The 22,835-nt window shown below is 43.7% G+C and overlaps 1 protein-coding gene across 1 annotated transcript in view; it reads left to right on the plus strand.

Annotated features, from left to right (window-relative positions):
• LOC121271795 (thyrotroph embryonic factor-like) overlaps positions 1-9,124 on the plus strand; it is a 28,490-nt gene extending 19,366 nt beyond the window's left edge. Inside the window, exons 2-4 of the mRNA XM_041178077.1 lie at positions 3,588-3,899; positions 5,748-5,971; positions 8,842-9,124. Coding sequence (XP_041034011.1) covers positions 3,588-3,899; positions 5,748-5,971; positions 8,842-9,045 — 740 coding nt within the window. The 3' untranslated portion in view covers positions 9,046-9,124. The remainder of the gene's footprint in view (positions 1-3,587; positions 3,900-5,747; positions 5,972-8,841) is intronic.
• Positions 9,125-22,835: the final 13,711 nt, after the last annotated feature.

Here is a 22,835-nt window from a genome sequence, read left to right on the forward strand (position 1 = left end):
CGGAAATGGCGGAGGATGATCCTTTGAATGCGGAGGCTGGTGGGGTGATAAGTGAGGACAAGGGGGACCCTATCATGTTTCTGGGAGGGAGGAGAAGGCGTGAGGGCGGATGCGCGGGAGATGGGCCCTCAACCGTGTCCGGCCCATCTCCCGCGCATCCGCCCTCACGCCTTCTCCTCCCTCCCAGAAACATGATAGGGTCCCCCTTGTCCTCACTTATCACCCCACCAGCCTCCGCATTCAAAGGATCATCCTCCGCCATTTCCGCCAACTCCAGCATGATGCCACCACCAAACACATCTTCCCTTCACCCCCCTTATCGGCATTCCGTAGGGATCGCTCCCTCCGGGACACCCTGGTCCACTCCTCCATCACCCCCTACTCCTCAACCCCCTCCTATGGCACCACCCCATGCCCGCGCAAAAGATGCAACACCTGCCCCTTCACTTCCTCTCTCCTCACCGTCCAAGGACCCAAACACTCCTTTCAAGTGAAGCAGCATTTCACTTGCATTTCCCCCAACTTAGTCTACTGCATCCGTTGCTCCCAATATGGTCTCCTCTACATTGGAGAGACCAAACGTAAACTGGGCGACCACCTTGCAGAACACCTGCGGTCTGTCCGCAAGAATGACCCAAACCTCCCTGTCGCTTGCCATTTCAACACTCCACCCTGCTCTCTTGCCCACATGTCTGTCCTTGGCTTGCTGCATTGTTCCAGTGAAGCCCAACGCAAACTGGAGGAACAACACCTCATCTTCCGACTAGGGACTTTACAGCCTTCTGGACTGAATATTGAATTCAACAACTTTAGGTCGTAAGCTCCCTCCCCCATCCCCACCCCCTTTCTGTTTCCCCCTTCCCTTTTTTTTCCAGTAAATTATAAAGATTTTCCTTTTCCCACCTATTTCCATTATATAAAAAAAAACCCACTAGAGCTATACCTTGAGTGCCCTACCATCCATTCTTAATTAGCACATTCGTTTAGATAATATCACCAACTTTAACTTTAACATCTATGTGTTCTATTGTACTATTGTCGTTGACATCTTTTGATGATCTGCTTCTATCACTGCTTGTTTGTCCCTACAACCACACCCCCCCCCCCCCCCCCCAACCTTTTTGTCTCTCTATCTCTCCGCCCCCCCACACACACACCTTAAACCAGCTTATATTTCAACTCTTTCTTGGACTCGAACGCAAGTTCTGTCGAAGGGTCATGAGGACTCGAAACGTCAACTCTTTTCTTCTCCGCCGATGCTGCCAGACCTGCTGATTTTTTCCAGGTAATTCTGTTTTTGTTTTGGATTTCCAGCATCCGCAGTTTTTTTGTTTTTATTCATGCTCCTGGTCACTGTTCAGTGACTCTTGCTATTTAGTTGATGCCCTCCACTGCCAAATAGCTTGCTAACTCTCGCTGCCAAGGTCTGCACGGGCAGAATGGCCAGTTAGACAAAGTACTGCAGGAAAGCAATGATTTGGGAACAGTTTCTCTCCTCAGAGCTTGCGACTGAGAGAGGGAGGGCAAATATTGGTGGTCGAAAGAACATTAATCCGCTATGTACTTTGATAAATTAGGATAGTTTCTTCTAAACACTCGACATCTGGTTGTACTTTGAGGTATTCGGCCAAATGGAAAGGGGCAGCTGCATAGGAAAAAACATCACAGAGGCAGTAACTTCATTTTTAATTTGGATCATATTTCCTCCTCACCAACTGAATTTTATTTTGTCTTTTCAAATTCTTCTACTTGACCTATCCTTAATAAAAAAGGGGTGTCGGCCTTTGTTAAAATACTTCTCTACCACAAAACTGAAGTACTCCAGCAATTTGCAGCCTCTACCCCCATTCCCACAGAACTATTCAATACTGACCTCCTCTTGAGTCTATATTTAGTTAATTAGCAAATGTGAGATAGGAACAGACCATTCAGCACTTCAAGACTGCTTTGCCATTCAATAAGTTGTGACTGCTCTACTACCCACCCTGTCCTCATATCCCTTAATTCCCTTGGTATCCAAAAATCTGCAGGCCCCTGACTTTGAATATACCCAATGACTGACTGAGCATCCACAGCTCTATGGGGTAGAGAATTTCAACGGTTCAGAACCCTACAAGTGAGGATATCTCTTGCTCCTAAATGGCCAACCCCTTATATTGATATCTAGTTCTATACCTGCACCACCCACCCTGCCAGGAGAAGCATCCTCCAGTCAAGCCCTATAAGAATTTTTTTTAATTTCCATGTGGCTCCATAACAAGCAGTCAGTCCTGTGTAACAGAAACAAAAATACCTGGAAAAGCTCAGCGGGTCTGACAGCATCTGCGGAGAGGAATGCTGTCAGACTGGCTGAGTTTTTCCAGGTATTTTTGTTTTTGTTATGGATTTCCAGCCTCCACAGTTTTTTGCTTTTATCTTAGTCAGACCTGTATACTGGCCCCACACTCATTTCAAGAAGGCTTCAGGTTGTGAATGGCCAGAATGGAGATGGTTGAGTAATTTTGACATCAGTTACATCTGGAGACCATAGTAACCACCTCCAACTCATTGGCGTCAGTATATACTGTAATGAGAAAATGTGGGGAGGTTGGGGGCTGATGAAATTAGCTGCAACTGCCTTGGTGGTCTGAGGTACTGTGCCATATACAGATTGGCAAACACCTGGAATTGCACTGATATTAGCCATGGCAGCATTTTGGGAATACTACAGTAGATGGACTAAACTGCTGTTAAAGAATGGGACCAGTCAATCAGGATTGCTGCTAACTGGGGAGGCATGAGAGATGGGTTTGTGCATGTGCCTAAGGCAACACTTGAGGATAGGATTGGATGTGACAGTAACAAAAACAGAATTACCTGGAAAAACTCAGCAGGTCTGGCAGCATCGGCGGAGAAGAAAAGAGTTGACGTTTCAAGTCCTCATGACCCTTCGACAGAACTTGAGTTCGAGTCCAAGAAAAAGTTGAAATATAAGCTGGTTTAAGGTGTGTGTGTGTGTGTGTGTGTGTGTGTGTGTGTGTGTGTTGGGGGTGGGGGGGGGGAAGAGAGAGAGAGAGAGAGAAGTGGAGGGGGTTGGTCCACAACCACACCAACCCCCTCCACTTCTCTCTCTCTCTCCGGCCCCCCCCCCACACACCTTAAACCAGTTTATATTTCAACTCTTTCTTGAACTCGAACTCAAGTTCTGTCGAAGGGTCATGAGGACTCGAAACGTCAACTCTTTTCTTCTCCGCCGATGCTGCCAGACCTGCTGATTTTTTCCAGGTAATTCTGTTTTTGTTTTGGATTTCCAGCATCCGCAGTTTTTTTGTTTTTATTGGATGTGACAGTGATGCTTCATGTGGTCAAATAGCCTCTAGACACTGCCAAGACCTGTTACTGGACAGGGTGCTACAGGGCGCTTGGTGTTGCAGGAATAGAGACCAAAACAGACAAGTAAATTGCAAATGTTAATTATTTGATCTAAATGTTTTCTACTAACTGCAGAAAATTAGACTTTACAATAGTTACACTTTTCTTGCAAGAGTGAAACATTGTGTGTCTGTTAACAATGTGAAAAGAAAACCTGTTTTAAATTTATTCTTTAGGAAAGGACGAGGACAAAGAGAAGAATGTGGATGAAGCAGCCAGCAGCACCACAGCAGCATCTGCCTCCCTCATGCCAACCATCTGGGATAAGACTATTCCCTATGATGGCGAGACCTTCCACCTCGAATACATGGATCTGGATGAATTCCTGTTGGAAAATGGCATTCCAGATAGCTCGAGCCAGTTCGAGCTACATGAAGAATTGCAAGATGGCCTCTTGCCAGTGGTGGAGCTGGAAGAGAAGGCATTGTCTCCTGCTCTGCCATCTCCTGTTTCCAGAAGCGTGACGTATTCTGAAATGGACAGTGATGGTGGGTCCTGACTGAAAGGGACCCTTTTGATATTTTTCTTTTTCATAGCTTAGTCTTGGTGATGTATCTCCAGGCTTGAGTCTGAATTATACAATCTTTACAGTACAGAAGGAGGCCATGTGGCCCATTGAGTTTGCACTGGCTCTCTGAAGGAGCATTCTACTGAGTCCTGCTCCCCTGCCTTGTCCCTGTAACCCTGCACATTCTCTCTTTTCAGGTAGCAGTCCAATTCCCTTTTGAATACCTCGATCGAACCTGCCTCCACCACCCTTTCAGGAAGTTTGTTCCAGATTCCAACCACCCTCTGGGTGAAAAAATTTTCCTCACATCACTTTTACTCCTTTTGCCAATTATTTTGAATCTGTGCCCTCTAGTTCTTGATGGTCTCTTGAAAGTGAACAAGTTCTCACTATTTACCTGCCAATACCCGTCATGATCTTGAATACCTCTATGAAGTCTCCTCTGAGCCGCCTTCTCGCCAAGGAAAACAGTCCCACCTCTCCACTCTATCCTCTTAGCTACAGTTCTTCATCCCTGGAATCATTCTTTTGAAAATCCTCTGGACTCTCCCCAATGCCTTCACACCCGTCCTCAAGTATGGCGCCCAGAACTGGACGCAGTACTCCAGATAAGGCCTAACTAGTGTCTTGCACAAATTCAACATGACCTCCTTACTAAGATAATAGCAAAATACTGTGATGCTGGAAATCTGAAATAAAAAAAGAAAATGCTGGAAAAACTCAGCTAGACCGGCATGCTGGCAGATGCTCAATGGAGAGGAAAAACAGAGTTAACGTTTCGAATCTGTATGGCTCTTCTTCACAGCTCTTGCTGTAGGTCGAGTCACATGCAGGCCAGACCCAGTAAGGATGACAGACTTCCTTCCCTAAAAGGCATTAGTGAGCCAGATGGGTTTTTATAACAATGATTTTATAGTCATCACTGTGGTGAGATTCGAACCCAGGCCCCCAGATTTGGATTACTAGTCTAGTGACAATACCACAAGGCCCCCCCCCCGCCCCCCCCGGCATTGACCTCTTCTGATTAAATTCGCAAAAGCTTGCAGATCAGGAATGGCTATTTGTTGAGGGCCAGTCAACATTTGTGGAACCAGGGGAAGGAAAGAAAGGGGCGGGGTGGGAGAAGAGAGGAATGTCACCCAGTGTTCACTGTAGATTATGATGTTCAGATAACATCTCCTTTAGCAATGACCCTAATCCATCTTGTTTTTGCTGTTGACTGTTTTATCCCCTGAATCAATAACTATAAATCTTCAGTACAGAGGGTGACATTTATATTTGTATTTTAAAAGCCCTTCCCCTTCCCCAAAAGCCACCAACCAGCCACAAACAGAAATGTCTCTGTACTGCTTCCACTTAGATGCCACAGAATAAAAAATGGCTTTCTGTGTTTGCTCTCTCCACTTTAAGGGCAATGCTTCCATCAATGAAACTGATTTGGTTTGGTTTCCCTCACCATAGCGGATTGATGCTGTGGCTAATCGCAAAAATTGTATTAAAATGAGATCACTATGAATCAACTGAGCAGGGTGCTAACAAACAACCATTTTAAAATTATGAGCCTCTTATTTCTAACTGAGGAAGTAGTTGTGTTTCTTTTAGTTAAGCCTCGTGATGTGCGTGAGCAGACATGGGTGGTGTTGTAATGAGTTGCTTTTCATTACCTACCCTGTTTTCTGGGTGTTTGTTTAAGATTACTCCAATGTAAAATGAGAGAGGACCAAATAATTTATAACCTTCTCACAACACACACCTGTTTTGTTTTATGGTTTAAAGGGTGTTTTAGTTTTATATAATGGATCTGTTCCTGTGCTCTCTCACATTCTAGAAGCGGATGAGAGGAAGTCTGAACGGACCACTCCAAACTCTGTTGACTCGGAGGCGGTTGATATTCTGGTGAACTTTGAACCAGACCCTACTGACCTGGCATTGTCCAGCGTTCCTGGGGGAGAGCTCTTCAATCCTCGGAAGCACAAGTTCAGTGATGAAGAGCTCAAACCACAGCCCATGATTAAAAAAGCAAAAAAGGTCTACGTTCCAGATGAGCAAAAGGTATCTGTCCACCAACCTCTCTGCTGCCCACCTTTAAAATGAAACTCCGCAGAGCTTGCATTCTGCTGCTCTTGCTCCAGACCTATCACTTCATTTTTCACAAGTTGATTCCTGGAAGCCAAATGCCCTTAAGCCCTATGATCCAGAGCAGAACACTGCTTTGTGATGGCGGGGCAAGTTTGTTCAGTTGGTAGCTGAGACAAGCAGACTCTAGGTTTGATCACTGTTTGTGTGCGGAGTTATTTGATCTTAGTTGGGAAGAATGTATGGATGCTATTGTTGACCTCTGGGCCAACAAGAGGATAATGAGCTAGAGAGCTGCTGCTGCTATTCGGCTACCCCCCAACATTCTATGGGAATTGGTTGCAGATGAGATCAGGCCCAGTGTAAGGCCAATATAGTTTAATAACCTGCCCATACTAAATGTCTTGAAGGCATGCCTGAAGAATGGTCCCTCTGGTGAGCTACTGGAGTGTTGCAAGCACCTATGAAGCAGTACTTTCAGGAGATGAAGGGGGGAAATTGGAAGGGGGAAACTCTGAAATCGGCAGTGCAGTGTGTTCCATTCTTGAGTGATAGAATGACACAGCACAGAAGGAGGCCACTTGGCCCATCATGCCTTCATGCCTTCAGCTCTTTGAAAAAGCTATCCATTTAGTCTCTCTTCCCTGGCCTTTTCCTAAAGTCCTGCATTGATCACACGGACCCCACTCCATAGACTTGAGCACACGATCTAGGCTATTGCTTTTGCACAGGGAGTCCGTGCTGCAGTGTCAGAGATGTTGTCATTCGGATGAGGTGTCGACTGCCTGTTTGGATGCACCTCAAGGACCCCAGGGCATTAATCAAAGGGATTTATTCCAGTGCTCGGCCAACACCAGATTGATTCTCATTCTGCTTGTGAGAGATCTTGATGTGCATATGATGTTTTGTTGACAAATCCTGGAACTAAGATTGCACTTCCAAAATAATTTGACTATGAGCAACTTTGGAACAATGTGATCAAATCTTTGTGTCTCCATCCATCTTGCTCATGCTCTCTTGATCTCGCTTGCTCTCATAATATATATCTACACCTCTCTATCTATTGGACAGGATCATTACTCTGATAAATTCTTTGAAAACCTTAATGGTCTTGGTCACTAATGCCTCAAAGACACTGTGTGAGGAGTAGGGGAGTTTTCTTTTATTACACGTGTACACTCATACACAGATTTTGGGCTCATATATTCTTGAAAGTCCCAGCCTCCTACTCAACTGAACCACCTGGTTCAAAACGGAACTGGGGGCAGCCTACTTGAATCCTGTATCATTCTGACCACTGTCATAATGTGAGAATGGAAGGGAATGCTTACTTTGCAAGTCTTCGGCAACTACTATGCACTTCAGTTCACCCTCATTGATCACTGGGCACCTGGCCTGGATGTACACCCCTGATGTAAGGGTCATGGAGTGCAGAGCAGTAGTGAATAAAAGTTTCAAAATTGAAGATGGGTTTGGCATCAAAATCTGCTGTAACATTGCAGATAATAGCACCTTTTTCCATCTGATAAAAACAAAAAAACTGCGGATGCTGGAAATCCAAAACAAAAACAAAAACAGAATTACCTGGAAAAACTCAGCAGGTCTGGCAGCATCGGCGGAGAAGAAAAGAGTTGACGTTTCGAGTCCTCATGACCCTTCGACAGAACTTGAGTTCGAGTGACTCGAACTCAAGTTCTGTCGAAGGGTCATGAGGACTCGTAACGTCAATTCTTTTCTTCTCCGCCGATGCTGCCAGACCTGCTGAGTTTTTCCAGGTAATTCTGTTTTTACCTTTTTCCATCTGTTGGCTCTGTATTTTCCCAATCTGCCTAACCTGTTAATGCTACTGACACTTTAACAAAGTTTTGGTGCACGTACCGGCAGTTTATCAGTACCTTGCCCAGATGGCTATTTGATAGTTCAGAACTTGAGTGTTGCTGAAAAAAGAGACATGTCAAAACTTTTTGTCTTGCACTCATCAGATGCAAACTCCTGATGAGTTCAAGATGAAAAGCTTTGACATGTCTCTTTCTTTCAGCAATACAGATAGCCATTCTTCTGTGTGTGAGCCTAAGGAGTGATTGTTTACAGGTTGGATGACCAGAGAGGAACTCTAACAGCTGGACACCTTCCACATGCTTCCTAGTGGCCCTCGCCCAGTAACAATCGAGAGCATTTTCCGTAGTCTCCTTCCTTCCCAGAACAGGGACACTTGGGATGAGCTGCAATCAAAAATTGAGAAGCTCTAAACAGACCTGGAACTGATTCTGGGCTTTTGCTTTCTGACTCTCTCCCAGTCAACGGCCGTGTCTGTCTACTGAGCCACAGTAACCTATGGCACGATATAAATGCAAGTCTTTTTTCTTATCAGTGGAGAAGCAGTTGAAAGGCTACCATTGTCCTTGTGCCTTGAGGTTGGTAAAGGGAGAAGAAGTATCAGCTAGAGTTCTTGTTCCTGGTTTGTTATCCAGCGACCACCACTCTCCCCACTGGAAATTATGCATGTGTTCTGAGGTGCCCTTTTATGTTTTTTTTAAACACACTTTTATATTTATTTATGGTGTTACTTATTAAAAGCATATACATCCTAACTGAACAACTGCAGTTTCTGTCTGTGTCTATTTATACCTAAGTGTCCCTCCTGAAAGAAGCACCATTGATATACTGTAAAACCTGCTGGTACAGCCTTGTGGATTTGGCACAAGTGGACACGTGGTTGAAATGCTGGTGGTTAACCAGAGGGAGTTGGCACTTCTTAAGAGAGGGAGAATGTTTTTTGTTTAAATTTACAAAAATGGCCTGGATGTAGTGTCACCCTGTAACATTAATATGCTTTTGTTTTTAAGGACGATCGATACTGGGCAAGGCGTAAGAAGAATAACGTGGCAGCAAAGCGTTCTCGAGATGCCCGGAGACTGAAGGAGAATCAGATCACAGTGCGAGCAGCCTTCCTGGAGAAGGAAAACTCTGCCCTGAGGCTGGAGGTGGTTGAACTGCGCAAGGAGGTGGCACGGTACAAAAGCATCATTTCCAAATACCGAGCCCTGTAAGAGATCTTCAGCTCTTGGGAGTCTGAGGGGGAGTGTGATTGTAAAAAAAAAAATATTCTCCCTAAAGGGACCATTACTTTCAAAAGAGCACAGCTAACTCTTCTTAGTCAACCCCCTCCTCACCCCAAAAGACAAGTTGAATGGTTTTTAAATTGAACGGCCAGGTATATTCATGGACCCTCATTCCCCCCATCTTTACAATAGTATGAATGAATTGCAATAAATCTTCCTACTCTTTTTGGATGATTATCAGGGCCTGGTTGTTCAAATAGACAGTAAGCACTTAACGGGGAGACTAGGGTCTGAATTTTGGGGGAATGCGGTTAAATTGGCCTGGAGCTCCTGTCATTGAAACCAATCCTTTGGAGTACTGAGCTATTCTAATAGACATGTTATTCATGCTCAAGAAGCTTGGCTATGACCTTTCCAATATCTATATCTCAAAAAAACTGGAATGAGCCCTTTCAAAGGAGGAAATAAGAATATCATAGGAGTTGGCTTCTTGTGCCTGCTCTGCCATTCCATAGGATCATGGCTGATCTTCTACATCAACTCCACATTCCTGCCCTATTCCCCGATTCCCTTAGTGTCCAGAAATCTCTTTTTTGTGACTGATGGACTTTGGCACAATGTGATCTGTTTACTTCATCCTGGCCAGGATGATGCTATTTTACTTTCTCCCCTTCCTATGTTTGGGCCTCCTTCAAGCTGTGTTAAGGATGTATGGAACCAGGTCACCACCAATGCAGTTCTGAAACGAACACACGAGAAGCTCTTGAATGGAAGCTTCTCCTCTGTAGCACGAGCTTTCTTCTTCTTGCTCTGGCACTTTTTTCTTTATGTACTTTGCACTATTAATGGGCCTCAAACCCCCTCCAGCTAAACGACTGGAGGAAAAGCCTCTTCAGAAAGATGAAGCGCTGGGGCAGATTGAGATCTTCCTATAAACAAGCCAGAGAGCTGAATCAACATACTCATTGTAGGTTGTACATGTCTTTTAGTTGTTTTTTTCCTTCTAAGACATCAAGTTGTTACACAACCTGTTAACTTTGCTGATTTTAGAGGTGTGGGGTAGTGCTGGGGGGGTGGTTTGAAATGGAAATTCAACTTACTAAGGTATCCAACTGGTTATGGCACTGACCTTACCTGTTCTCCTTCATTTCAAATGATCCGTGAGACTTGGAATGCTTCAGCTAAGATTTTTTTTCTTCCTTTCTGGAATGGACAGAAAGACCCATGGAGGCAAATGATATAAGCAAGTAGAAACTCAACTTTTAAAAATGTTAGTAATCTGAATGTGTTATAGTATTTATACTTTCAGTCGCTATTCCTCTGTTTCTTAAACCTCCCCCCATGCCTTCAGGCTGTGGAGCTTTCAGCTACTATCAATGTGGGTCAGTATTTAAACATCCTGATACCCGTTGGGAGTTTCAGCATTGCCTTTTCAAGGCATGTTTTATTTAGTGTATTATTTTAAAGACCATTCCTTTCTGGTTTGAATCCAATTTACTTCTCCCCCCCAGCTCTTACTTTTTCACAATTGTAGCCTTAGAAAGTTGATTATTATGATCCTGTGGAATATCGAAAACGCTCAACCTTGCACAAAATGAGATCTCCTTTAATCGTCAAAAAAGGAAAGTAGTCTTTTTTTGACAATCTAATGGATATTGCTGTGTGTAGGCAGCAAGTTACTAGCGTACTAATTAGGAGCTGTATAATTTTAATTATGTTTGAGATATCGGTTTTAAACTTGGCTTTTAGATTAAAACAATGCTTGCATTATCCAGTATCAGGATGGAGTTTCTTTCCAATGGTGCTTTTTTTTAATAAAAAAAAATTGTTTTTGGCATACTGATCAATCTCCCATGACCTTGCACAAATAGTCACGACCCAAGTGAATCGGGGTCAGAGAGCAAGGGATAATTACATCAGGGCACAAAGATATCATGCAGTTGCCATTTTTATTCTGTCCTTTCATTGTTCGGATTACAGTGGAAACTGCCTGAGTAAATGTGGCGAATGAGAAGCTGTGTTAAACTAGTACTGAAGCTTGGCAAGACTACACTTAGAACATTGTGTACTGGCCTTCACATTATAATCATCTAGAGGCACTGAAGAAGGTGCAAGAAAGATTCACATGGATGATACAGAAGTGAGAGGTTATACTTAACCAGGAAAGGCTGAACAAGCTGGGGCTCTTTTCTCTAGAAAAGAATAGGCTATGGAGGCCTTTAAAGTTAAGAAGGGGTTCGATGAGGTCGACATGGAGAAGATTTTTCCACTTATGGAGGAGTCCAAAATTAAGGGTTATAAATATAAGGTGGTCACCAATAAGTCCAATTGGGAATTGAGGAGAACAGAGTGGTTAGAATGTGGGACTGGCTATCACAAGGAGTAGTTAGGGTAAATAGTATGGAAGGCTTTAAGAGGATGCTAGATAAACTCATGAGGGAGAAAGGAATAGAAGGATTTGCTTTTGTTAGTGTTTAATCTTTCTTTTCTAGAGAGATGTTTTGCTTTTCTTGTCGACCTTGTTCACCTTCACGGTTTTTGCCTTTCTTTCATGTTTGATCAGATACCTACCAAAACTCATTCTCACAGCCACATCTCTTTTCCTCAGCAACTGTCTCCAGCTCCAACTTTACATGGATCCCAACTGAATTTCCATCCTTCATGCTTCTGATCCATCCATTATTTCAGATATCCCCAAGATTTTCAGTGTTCAAATAGTCACTTGGTTTGAATTGCACAGAACTTGGATATGGCTGAAAAGAGAGACCTGCTATTGAAGCTTTTCATCTTGCATTCATCAGGACTGATTTGCAAGAATACAAAATCTCAAAAGGAACAACAATTTATACTGCATGAGAAGAAGGTGCTGATTGGTTAATAAGTGGGACTATGGCATTGCCATGGAGAATGCACCAGGGAACAGTTAACTGCCAAGCATAAATTCACAGCTTGGCAATTAACTGTTCCCTGGTGCATTCTCCATGGCAATGCCTCTATCAATCAGAGTCCCACTTGTCAACCAGTCAGCACCCTCTTCTCATGCGGTATAAATTGTTATTCCTTTTGAGATTTTGTATTCTTGCAGATCTGTCGTGATGTGTGCAAGATGAAAAGCTTCAATAGCATGTCTCTCTTTTCAGCAATATTCATTGTTCCTTGAATCACTGCTGTCACCGCATCCTGAGATGTATTCTCAATGCCATGTGCTGCCACATGCATGTGGTTGACCCATGCTCTCTTCAGCAGCACTGGCTCACTCCATCTCAAAGCTGTTCTTGTCCAATATCATATTTCACCTCATCCAACACTTTAACACAAAACTGTTTTTTTCTTCTTTTTCAGTCGTCAAGGATCACAGACTTCAACAGCTCTTGAATGCCAATGCCCCTTTTGATCTTTCTTCCCCTTCATTTTCTTCTAACCCCATCCCTTCTTCCAATCTCACTTTTCACCGTGTTTTCAAGATCCTTTCTGGCACTAAGTGATCACTCCTCAGCAAAGGTCTCCACTTCCTCCCCTGCCTCAATGAAGTGGGAACTCGCCATGGCACTGGCTTTTCTTCCTTCACATTCCTGCCAACTTCTTGACCAGGAGCTCCCACCCCACTGCCCCCCTGCACAACAGACTCATTCTTCAGCCTTTGAGATTTCGCCTGGACCCCACCTCGTACCTCTTACCCTCTCTAGGGCTTTTCATTAGGATCTACCAGCAGGGTATTGACCACCTCAATTTCTCTGCTCCCCTCACTTGCTCTAATCTATCTCCCACTGAAATGCAGCAATCCATTTTCTCAGCTCCAACCCTAATTATGTTATTAAACCTGCTGCCAAGGACAGTGCTATTGTTGTTTGTCAAATCTGGCAGAGACCTGACATCAACTCTGACACTTTCTACTACCTCCCACTGGACAATGACCCCATCTTCGAACATCAAGCCATTGTTTCCAGGACTGGCAGTGACCTCATATGTCCTCTGGAGATCTTCCCTCCACAGCCTTCAACCTCCTAGCACCCGACCCCAAACAACACTCTTCTACCCCCAACATCCACAAACAGGAATGCCCTGGTAGACCCATTAATTCAGCCTACACTTGCCTGGTGGAACTGATTTTCTTTCTATCTCCTCTTTTCATCCATCATTCATCTTCATCTGTGATTCTTCCAATGTCCTCTGTCACTTGAACAGTTCTCTCATTCTAACAGCCTCCTCTTCAGCATGGATAACCAGTCCCTCTACACCCCCCCCCCCCCCCCCCCCCCCCCCACCCCGGACAAACCGGACAGTCTCAGAGCTCTCCGCTTGTTCCTTGAACATAGTGTTAACAAATCCCCATCCACCAGTACTCTCCTCTACCTGGATGAACTTGTTCTCACATTGAACAATTTCTCCATTAAATCTATTCATGTCTGCCTTGCAGTATTGTTTCAGGAAACTGTATGGGTCCTGTGCCTGCCTTTTTATGGGACTTGTGGAATATTGTGTTCCAGTCCTACTCAGACTCCCCACCACCCACCTTCCTCTTTTTCTGGTACGTTTATGACTGCATCGGTGCTGTTTCCTGCTCTTGGCTCAAACTGGAAAATTTTACCACTTTGCTTCCATTTTCCACCTTTCCCTCACCTTCACATGACCTATCTCCAGCTCTTCCTTCCCTTCCTCAACCACTCTATCTCTATTTCGGGGATTAACCATTAACCATTGCTCACCATAAGTTCAGCGATTCTCTCAGCTACCTTCACTACATTTCCTCCCCCCTCTCCACCTCCTGTAGGGACTGTATACCTGTATACCTTGTGACAAGACACTCAGTCTTCTGGATTCAACACTGAATTCAATTTCCGATCATAGCCACCGCTCCCATTCTTTTCAGACAACATATGTTGGTGATAATTCTGCTTTTCCCACTTACGCTTCCCCCAGACCCATCTTTTGTTTCTGTACCTGTCCCATTACCATCTTTTGCCTTGCATCAACATCCCTTTTGTCACTCAGTCTCTCCTGCTTTCCACCCTATCACAGACCCTCCCTGTTCTTCTTTCATCCTTTCTCCTCTCTGCCACCCCTACTTGCTGTCACACCTCTAACTTTTTCCAGGTCTGATGAAAGGCCATCAACCTGAAACATTAACTCTGTTTCTCTCTCCACAGATGCTGCCTGACCTGCTGAGTATTTACAGCCTTTTCTGTTTTTATTTAGGAAAGGGTGTTGATAGGGTGGGAGGAGGCTCGTGTGGAGCATAAACACTGGCATGGGCCAGTTGGGCTGAATGGCCTAATGCTGTGCTTGAAGTGCTTTATGCACAGCATAAACTACTGGTAGGAAAATGCCTTTGTGTGATTAATTTACATCTGCTGTTTGCATATAAAATTACTATGTTCACGTTTATAATAGAAAAGGTTAACTCATGAGTGCACAGGGAAGATCTTCTTTGCAGAAAGTTTGTTTGGTGCGTACTGGGATGGTTAGGGATTTGATTCTAAATTAAGTGTCTTAATCAGAATAAGAAGAACTTGAATCAATTTTTTTTTCTCTTTTTTTAAAAACAGTTTTGCAACTGTGATCTAAATTAAGCCAACATGAAATCCTGGTTCAGTCATTACCTTTTGACTTGTTTTTATGCATGTGCGTGTGAGGCATTCTCTGCACTAGGGTTGCCAACACTCCAGGATTGCCCTGGGGTCTCCAGGAATTGAAGATTAATCTCTAGGACAATGCTAAGAGCAAAACCTAGGAGAAAAAAATCACAGGGACATTAAATCAAAATCGTATATTTTTTTATTTCAAATTTTGGAGTTGGTGGGGGTGTTTCACTCATGGTCATGATTAATCCAGTTCGGTAATAGTCTGCTCCCTTACCAGTGGGAGTAGGAACATAATAAACGATGGACCAATGGTGGGAGTGGGGTGATTTGAGGCAGGACGTCAAGTGATGCAGCCTCCAGATTTGCATCTAACCAGACCTAGCAACCTTGCCCCACAGGGAGCACTTGAGAACCCTGCCATACAATTGGTTGCATCACACTCTGACAGGAGTCCCTCTTTGTGACTGTTTAGATGGTAGGGCATTCATCCTGTCTTGAGAAAGAGGCCAGACCTCCTCTGAAGTGTATATAGAGCTGTAAAATGCTGGGTTTGCACCCAATCGGTGAGTGTGTGGAAGCTAAATGGTGGCCTGGTGTCAGGTGACAGACTCTTCCTTTGTTAACCATTTTCTGCCGTTGCATCTGTAGTGTTGAGATCCTGGTATCTGTAAATGGGAGGGGGTGAGTGGGCAGCCATTCTGGACCTGCTGCTAGCTTTACTGGCCAATGGCAACTATAAACTTGGTGAATTGAAAGGCTGGTTTAAGCCATGTGGTTGTATTTAACGTGTTAAAAGGATAAACGGTGGTCAGGCAATACTCCATCCCTTGCTACAGGTTTTTCTTAGCTCAACTTTTAACAGCTTGCTTTTGAATGAAATACTGTAAGTTTAAAGAAAAATATATATCTTGTATATGGAACCTGTGTCCTGCCACTGCCACTGCTATGTAGTTCGATTTTAAATCATATTATGATAACATATTATGTAAACCTTCAACACTGAAAACATTTTATTTCAGGGATGTTGCAGAACAATCACCATTGGTTCTCTGCCTCTTTGCTATTTAATGTTAAGAGCTTAAATGATGCTTAAAGAGTGCTAATTTTTAAATTTCAAGATTAGCGATGAGAATGGGTTTAAAATATCCTTTTTTTTTCCCTTGGGTACCCTGATTGATGCATTGGCTTAGCTGCATCTCAATCACGTGATGTGTTAAGCTCGAGGGTGGTGGTTCTGTTTAGCAGCACCCTGACCCCCACACATTCCCCCCCCCCCCGACCCCCGCACCACACCACCACCACCACCACCCCCACCCAAGGGGTAATGTCAAGAAAGGCTGGACATTGGGTGTACAGGTATCAGTGCTGAGGAGCTACAGCTGGCCTCTGCATGCCTGGGTTAGGAAGAGGGAAAAAATTTGCCAGGCTGTCTCTACTCACTCCTTTTGTCTCATGATCCCTTGCAAGTGAACTCTGCTGGATTTTGGGTTAGGGCAGTGTCAGTTGTGGCTTTAATGCCCTCCTAAGATTGAGTAACCTAGTGACCGCTATATAGGCTACTGGACCCTCGACACAAAACAGCAAGCTCCGGAGAAAGGGTTAAGTATGTTCTCAATATCAGGATTGTACCTTGGTATTATTTATGTATCAGGACTATCAGCTTTTGCTAGTTTTAACAATAATGCTTAAAGTCAACATGGCCCCCGCAATAGAAGATGGGTTTAAAATATCCTCCCCACGTTCTCGGTTCCATTGTGGTTGAGGGGGAGATGAGCAGACAGTAACTAGGTACGTACTGGGCAGCTCATATGCCATTTTGGATTAGGTGAGTCGCTGTGTATTGGAACTGTTTACTGGAACTGAGCTTTCACTTCTGGGTCCTGAGGTCAGATCCATACTCTTCTCGCTGGCTAAGAAATTAACCCAGTTCTTGAGTGGGTGCTTGTCACAGCCTCCATTTTATGCTAACAGTAGAGGCTGCTAGTGAGGGAACGGGCGAATTGGTACTAAGTCACAATTGCTGAGTCAAGTTGCTTTCCTCTGTGTCAGACTGATTTACAAGCATTCACTAAGATAAAAGCAAAAAACTGCAGATGCTGGAAATCCAAAACAAAGTCAAGAATACCTGGAAAAACTCAGCAGGTCTGACAGCATATGCAGAGAGGAACACAGCTAACGTTTCGAGTCCATATGACTCTTCAACAGAACTAAGGAAAAATAGAAAAGAGGTGAAATATAAGCTGGTTTAAGGGGGGTGGGACAGGTAGAGCTGGATAGAGGGCCAGTGATAGGTGGAGATAACCAAAAGATGTCATAGACAAAAGGACAAAGAGGTGTTGATGGTGGTGATATTATGTAAGAAATGTGCTAATGGTGACATTAAAGGTAGAAAGCAGGACGAGCAAGGTACAGATAGCCTTAGTGGGGGTGGGGTAGGGGGGAGGGATCGAAATAGGCTAAAAGGTAGAGATAAAACAATGGATGGAACTACATTTAAAAATAATGGAAATAGGTGAGAAAAGAAAAATAAAACTATTTCCACCACTGCTGACACTTGGAAACCATTCATTTCAGACACCCAATTCCCAACTCTTGTGCGACTGACCGTAAAAACTCGAGACTCTGATAAACCATGTCTAAAAGTACTGAGTTCTACTTTGACATTGGGAGATTGGGCTGAGTGACAAGGCTGTTGAGTTAACTTGCACCCCCTGCTGGCTGTGACAGGTAGTGTGAGGCTGTGGTTGCCTTACCGTTCCTGATTTGAGGAAGATTTGAAGGGAGGGATCCCTGAGGGAGAGGGAAAGTAGTTTTAAGGTCTGGGCTTTTGAAACTGAATCAGATCTGGTGACTGATGTGTATATTTTAAACCCAGTGATCTCTAAAACATTATCTGTATAAAATGTACATTCTAGCTGTTACTAAATGTGTAAAGTTTTAAAAAGTCTATTTTTGATTCTGTTCGTTCTTTGTAGAACAATAAATGATTTTAAAACCTTACTTTGTATTCCTTTGTATAGATACTTATAAAATAATACATATTCACTGGGCTCTCTTTAAATTTTTTATTCATTTACTGGATGTGGGCATTGCTGGCTAGGCCAGCATTTATTGCCCGCTCCCAATTGCCCTTGAGAAGGTGGTGGTGAGCTGCCTTCTTGAACTGCTGCAGTCCCTGTGGTGTAGGTACACCCACAGTGCTGTTAGGGAGGAAGTTCCAGGATTTTGACCCAGCGACGGTGAAGGAACGGCTGATATATTTCCAAGTCAGGATGGTGAGTGACTTGAGGCAATTGTGTGTCTGTTGCCTTGGTCTCTTGAGGTGGTAGAGGCTGTATGTTTGCAAGATTCTGTCAAAAGAAACCTTGCATTCATCTGAGCTATTCTGTGACTAGGTGGTGTTCTTCAATCAAAACAACCTGTGAGTGAGATATCTCTATCATTGTGCTCTCAGTGAGTTTTATGTCGGACATAATATGAACAGAAGTGCTGCCTTTTTAAGTTTGCTGGCTGCCTAGATTGGAGTCCACTGTTAAAGCTGGAAATGTTCCACAACAATCATTGTTGGTGAAACGCACAGCACCCATGGGCACTGCAAGCTGGCTGGGAAGACTTTCATTCCAATCCTGAAAACTAGGCACAGACAGTTAACTGAGATGTTTACCACATACTTGGCCTTGCAGAAGTGCCAAAATGTGCCTGAGCTTTTAACTGGGCTAGTTTGTGTTGTGTAATGAATAGGTTTGGTGACTTTTTTCTGATTCTTTTTACAATGGCTATGCTAAGTGTTGTCTCGTGGAAACTTCAAAACACAGCCAGAAGAATCTACTGTTTCCCCTCCTTTTCTCCAGCTGCTGCTGACTTGCAGTGCGCACCCCCCCCCCCCCCAAACCCTTATTCACTCAGGGGCTTTGCTGGTAAGGCCAACATTGATTGCTCATCTCTCTAATTGGCCTTAAAGTGGTGGTGAGCTGCCTTCTTGTTAACTCAGTGGCTGGCTCAGCCATTTCAGAGGGCAGTTCAGAATCAGCCACATTGCTGTGGGTCTGGAGTCACAAGTAGGCCAGACCAGGTAAGGGTGGCAGATTTCCCTCCCTAAATGGGGAGACAGTGGTGTAATGGTAATGTCACTGGACTGGACTAGCAATCCAGAGGCCTTGGCTATTAGTCTAGGGACATGGGTTCAAATCCCACCACAGCAGCTGGTGGAATTTAAATTCAATTAATAAAAATCTGGAATTGAAAGCTAGTCTCAGTAATGGTGACCACGAAACTATTGTCGATTGTCATTTTAAAAAAAAAACCCATCTGGTTCACTAATGCCCTTTAAGGAAGGAAATCTGCTGCTCTTATCTGGCCTGGCCTACATCTGACTCCGGATCCACAGCAATGTGGCTGACTCAACCACCCTCTGCAATGGCCGAGCAAGCCACTCACTTCCGGAGCAGTTAGAGATGGGAAACAAATGCTGGCGTAAGTGACGCTCACATCCCATGAAAGAATAAATAATAAAAAAAGAAATTAGTAAACCAGGTGGGCTTTTACAGCAACTGATGTTAGCTTCATGGCCACCATTACTGAGACTAGCTTTATATTTTGGATTTTATTAATTGAATTTAAATTCCACCAGCTATCGTGGGATTTGAACCCATGTCCCCAGAACATTAGCCCGGGCCTCTGGATTACTAGTCCAGTGACCAGTGCCTTTATGGCAGTAAAATGTCCTAAGGGCTTCGCAGGAGCATTAGCAAATAAAAATTGACACTGAGCCACATGAGAACGATGTTGCACTCCTTTTCCTCCAGCAATTGATTCTTACTGAAGGCACGACTGTTATATAATGTGTAATAATCATTACTGAACCCTGGGAGAAAGGACTTGCATTTATATAGCACTGGCCATGACCACTGGGAATCCCAAAATGCTTTATGCCAAGTGAAGTACATTTTGAAGTGCAGTCACTGTTGTAATGTAGGAAATGCAGCAGCCAATTTGCACATAGCAAGCTCCCACAAACAGCAATGTGATAATGACCAGATAATTATTTCCTGTGATGTTGATTGAGAGATAAATATCAGCCAGAACTAGGACTTGTTCTGTGTACAGCTCTTTCAGTTTTTCCATTCTGCCTGTATGAATTTAAAACTTGAATCAAGTTGAGGCAGCGCAGAAGATTGTTTGTGTTATGACACAGCAGCTAGTATTTGCCAGGCTGACCAAACCCACAAGGGAAACTTGGCCACACTATCACAACAGTTTTGAAATTTATATTTATTACGAGAACGTTTGTGCACTGAATTCAGAAGTAATGAGTCCACTAACACCTTTAGAGATTTTAGGAATTAAATTAAAATATTTAGTAACTAAAGAAAAGAATAGAACGTATACACAAGATTACAATTACACAGTTACTTAATATAACAATTCCTGAAATTCCTAATTAACCAGACTCCCAACAACACATCCCCTTTAAGGCAACAACTCAAAATAGATTTTAAATTTATAGAGCCAATCCAGCAAGGTTACCACAAGCACCCACTCAACAGTTGAATTCCAAAGGCTTTTAATGCAACTTTGGTTACTGGAGCAGTGGACTTCTGCAAAGTGGCTAGAGGCTGTTTCCCCCAAGCCTATTTCACACGGTTTACCTTTCAGATCTCACATGGCCACACACATATAGCCTTCCATCCTTCTTTAAATATAGATCCCCTTCTTTGATTTGTAAATCCCATTGTTCCCCCGTGTCTTTGGAAGTTACTTTTCTCATAATATAAAAATCTATCTTGTTATATCATCATGGTCAGCACTTTTGAGAAAAATCAACGTAATAACCTTGGCCTATTTATCTTGTCAATTATAAAAACCTTATCATGTCTCTTTGAAAATCCAACCAGCTGTATCTAAAAATGCAAATTTTGTTCACAACCTATCTGCTGACTTTATCCTAATTCACTCATTAGCATTTCAATTGCCCTTTTACACCTAACTCTTTTCATTAGTCAAACCTTGCAGTCTACACATATCTAATTTAATTAAATCAGCCACACACACGAGCCCACTTATAATATCCCACAATAATACTATGAAAAATATGATAGTTTTGTAACATTTGAGAAAACTTTGTACCTAAACCTAGAGAATTTTTTTTCAAAATTTTCACTTTATTGAAGCCTCACCATTTAAGTGGCTAGGTGGTGACAGGAAGGTGCAAGCTGTCTTGACAGGGTGGATGCTGGGAGGATGTTTCCCCTTGTGGGGAGTGTAGAACTAGGGACACAATATAAAAATTAGGGGTCTCCCGTTTAAGACAGAGATGAGAAGAAATTATTTCTCGAGTTGGTTATACTGTGGAATTCTCGACCTCAGAGGGCACTGGAGTCTGGGTCATTGAGTATATTCAAGGCTGAGTTAGACAGATTCTTGATCAACAAGGGAATCAAGGGTTATGGGGAGCAGACTTTAAAGTGGACCAGAAACCACAATCATCTATGATCTTATCGAATGGCAGAATAGGCTTGAGGGGCCGAATGGCCTACTCTTAATTCTTAAGTGTGTCTCACTTCGTTGCTGTAATTAGCTCAGCCAGGCAGACCAGAGGCCCCAACCTCTGCTGGGATTCTTCGTGTCAGTGTGTTTATGTATGCAGGAGGAGAGATCCAGGTTATATGCAGATCAGTCTTGTGTCACCCGGCCCCACCAGAGTACATCCCCTTTGCCTGCAGAATTGTGAGCCGTAAGGAACCAATGCTTTCAGGAGACGAGTGGATAAAATGGCTGCTAAAATACACACAAGAGCTCTACTAAATCTGCAGCCAGAAATCTGCCAAACATTTCATCAATGTCATATCTCGTGTGGTGATATTCTTCCATCTGCTGGCAAATCCAGAGATTGCAGCTGAAGACCAACCTGTACAGCCAGGCTTTTCTACAGCCTGTTATTCTGAAGCAACGTTGAATGAATATTATCAGATATGAGTGCAAAGAGATAATTTTTAAAAATTATAGTGAGGGTGAGATGATAGCAGCTTTTTTAAATGAGGAATTGGCATCTTATGAGGGAACATGTATATTCCTCATCCACAAGCTCTGCATTTTTTTATTCATTTATGGGATGTGGGCTTTGCTGGCTGGGCCAGTATTTATTGCCCATCCCTAGTGTTACCCTTGAGAAGGTGGTGGTGAGCTGCCTTCTTGAACCGCTGCAGTCCATGTAGTGTAGGTACACCCACAGTGCTGTTAGGGAGGGAGTTCCAGGATTTTGACCCAGTGACAGTGAAGGAACGGTGATTATATTTCCAAATCAGGATGGTGAGTGACTTGGAGGGGAACTTCCAGGTAGTGGTGTTCCCATCTATCTGCTGCCCTTGTCCTAGATGGTAGAGGTCGTGGGTTTGGAAGGTGCTATCGAAGGAGGCTTGGTGAGTTGCTGCAGTGCATCTTGTAGATGGTACACACTGCTGCTACTGTGCATTGGTGGGGGAAGGAGTGAGTGTTTGTGGATGGGGTACCAATCGAGTGGGCTGCTTTGTCCTGGATGGTGTTGTGATGACTCGATGGTGCAGACTGGTTTCGTCAAGAAACAGTTAAACTTAATTACAGAAACATTTTCAGTGCTTGCACACTCGATCAGAAATCTCATTCCAAAAGCCCCACCCCCACAGAGTCCCCACAGTGCATCACAAGACCAGTGATTGGCAGGAGGGAATGACCATACATCTAGTTACCTCATTTCCACTCCCCGCCCCCCCCCCCCCCATCCTTTAGTTTTTTTACAATTATCCTTTACAGAAAAATATTTAAACCATCTAACAAATATATATACAATTTCAGATGATTATAAATCAAGTCTCTGAGGTGCTCTTCTTACGTGGCTAGAGCGGTGTCGCTCTACTGCTGGGGGTTCCTGAACAGGACCGACAGGATCTGGAGCTGCACTGTGGAACTGGGCAGTTCAGGATTTGGCAACTCTCCTGAAACATCTGGAATGTCTGGTCTAGGTTGTTCACACACCTCAGAAGTCGACAATTCAACGTTAGTCGCAGGTTGATCAGTTCACTGTTGGAATGTCTCTCAGGCATGGATGTGATCTATGTGCTTACGGACGATTCTATCTCAAACTTGTACTTGGAAAGATAATGGACCAGTCTTGAAACAATGGCTCCCGGAGACCAGCAGGATCCACTGACAAAACTTTGC

This window comes from Carcharodon carcharias, chromosome 31 (genome assembly GCF_017639515.1).
Source record: "Carcharodon carcharias isolate sCarCar2 chromosome 31, sCarCar2.pri, whole genome shotgun sequence".
NCBI lineage: Eukaryota > Metazoa > Chordata > Chondrichthyes > Lamniformes > Lamnidae > Carcharodon > Carcharodon carcharias.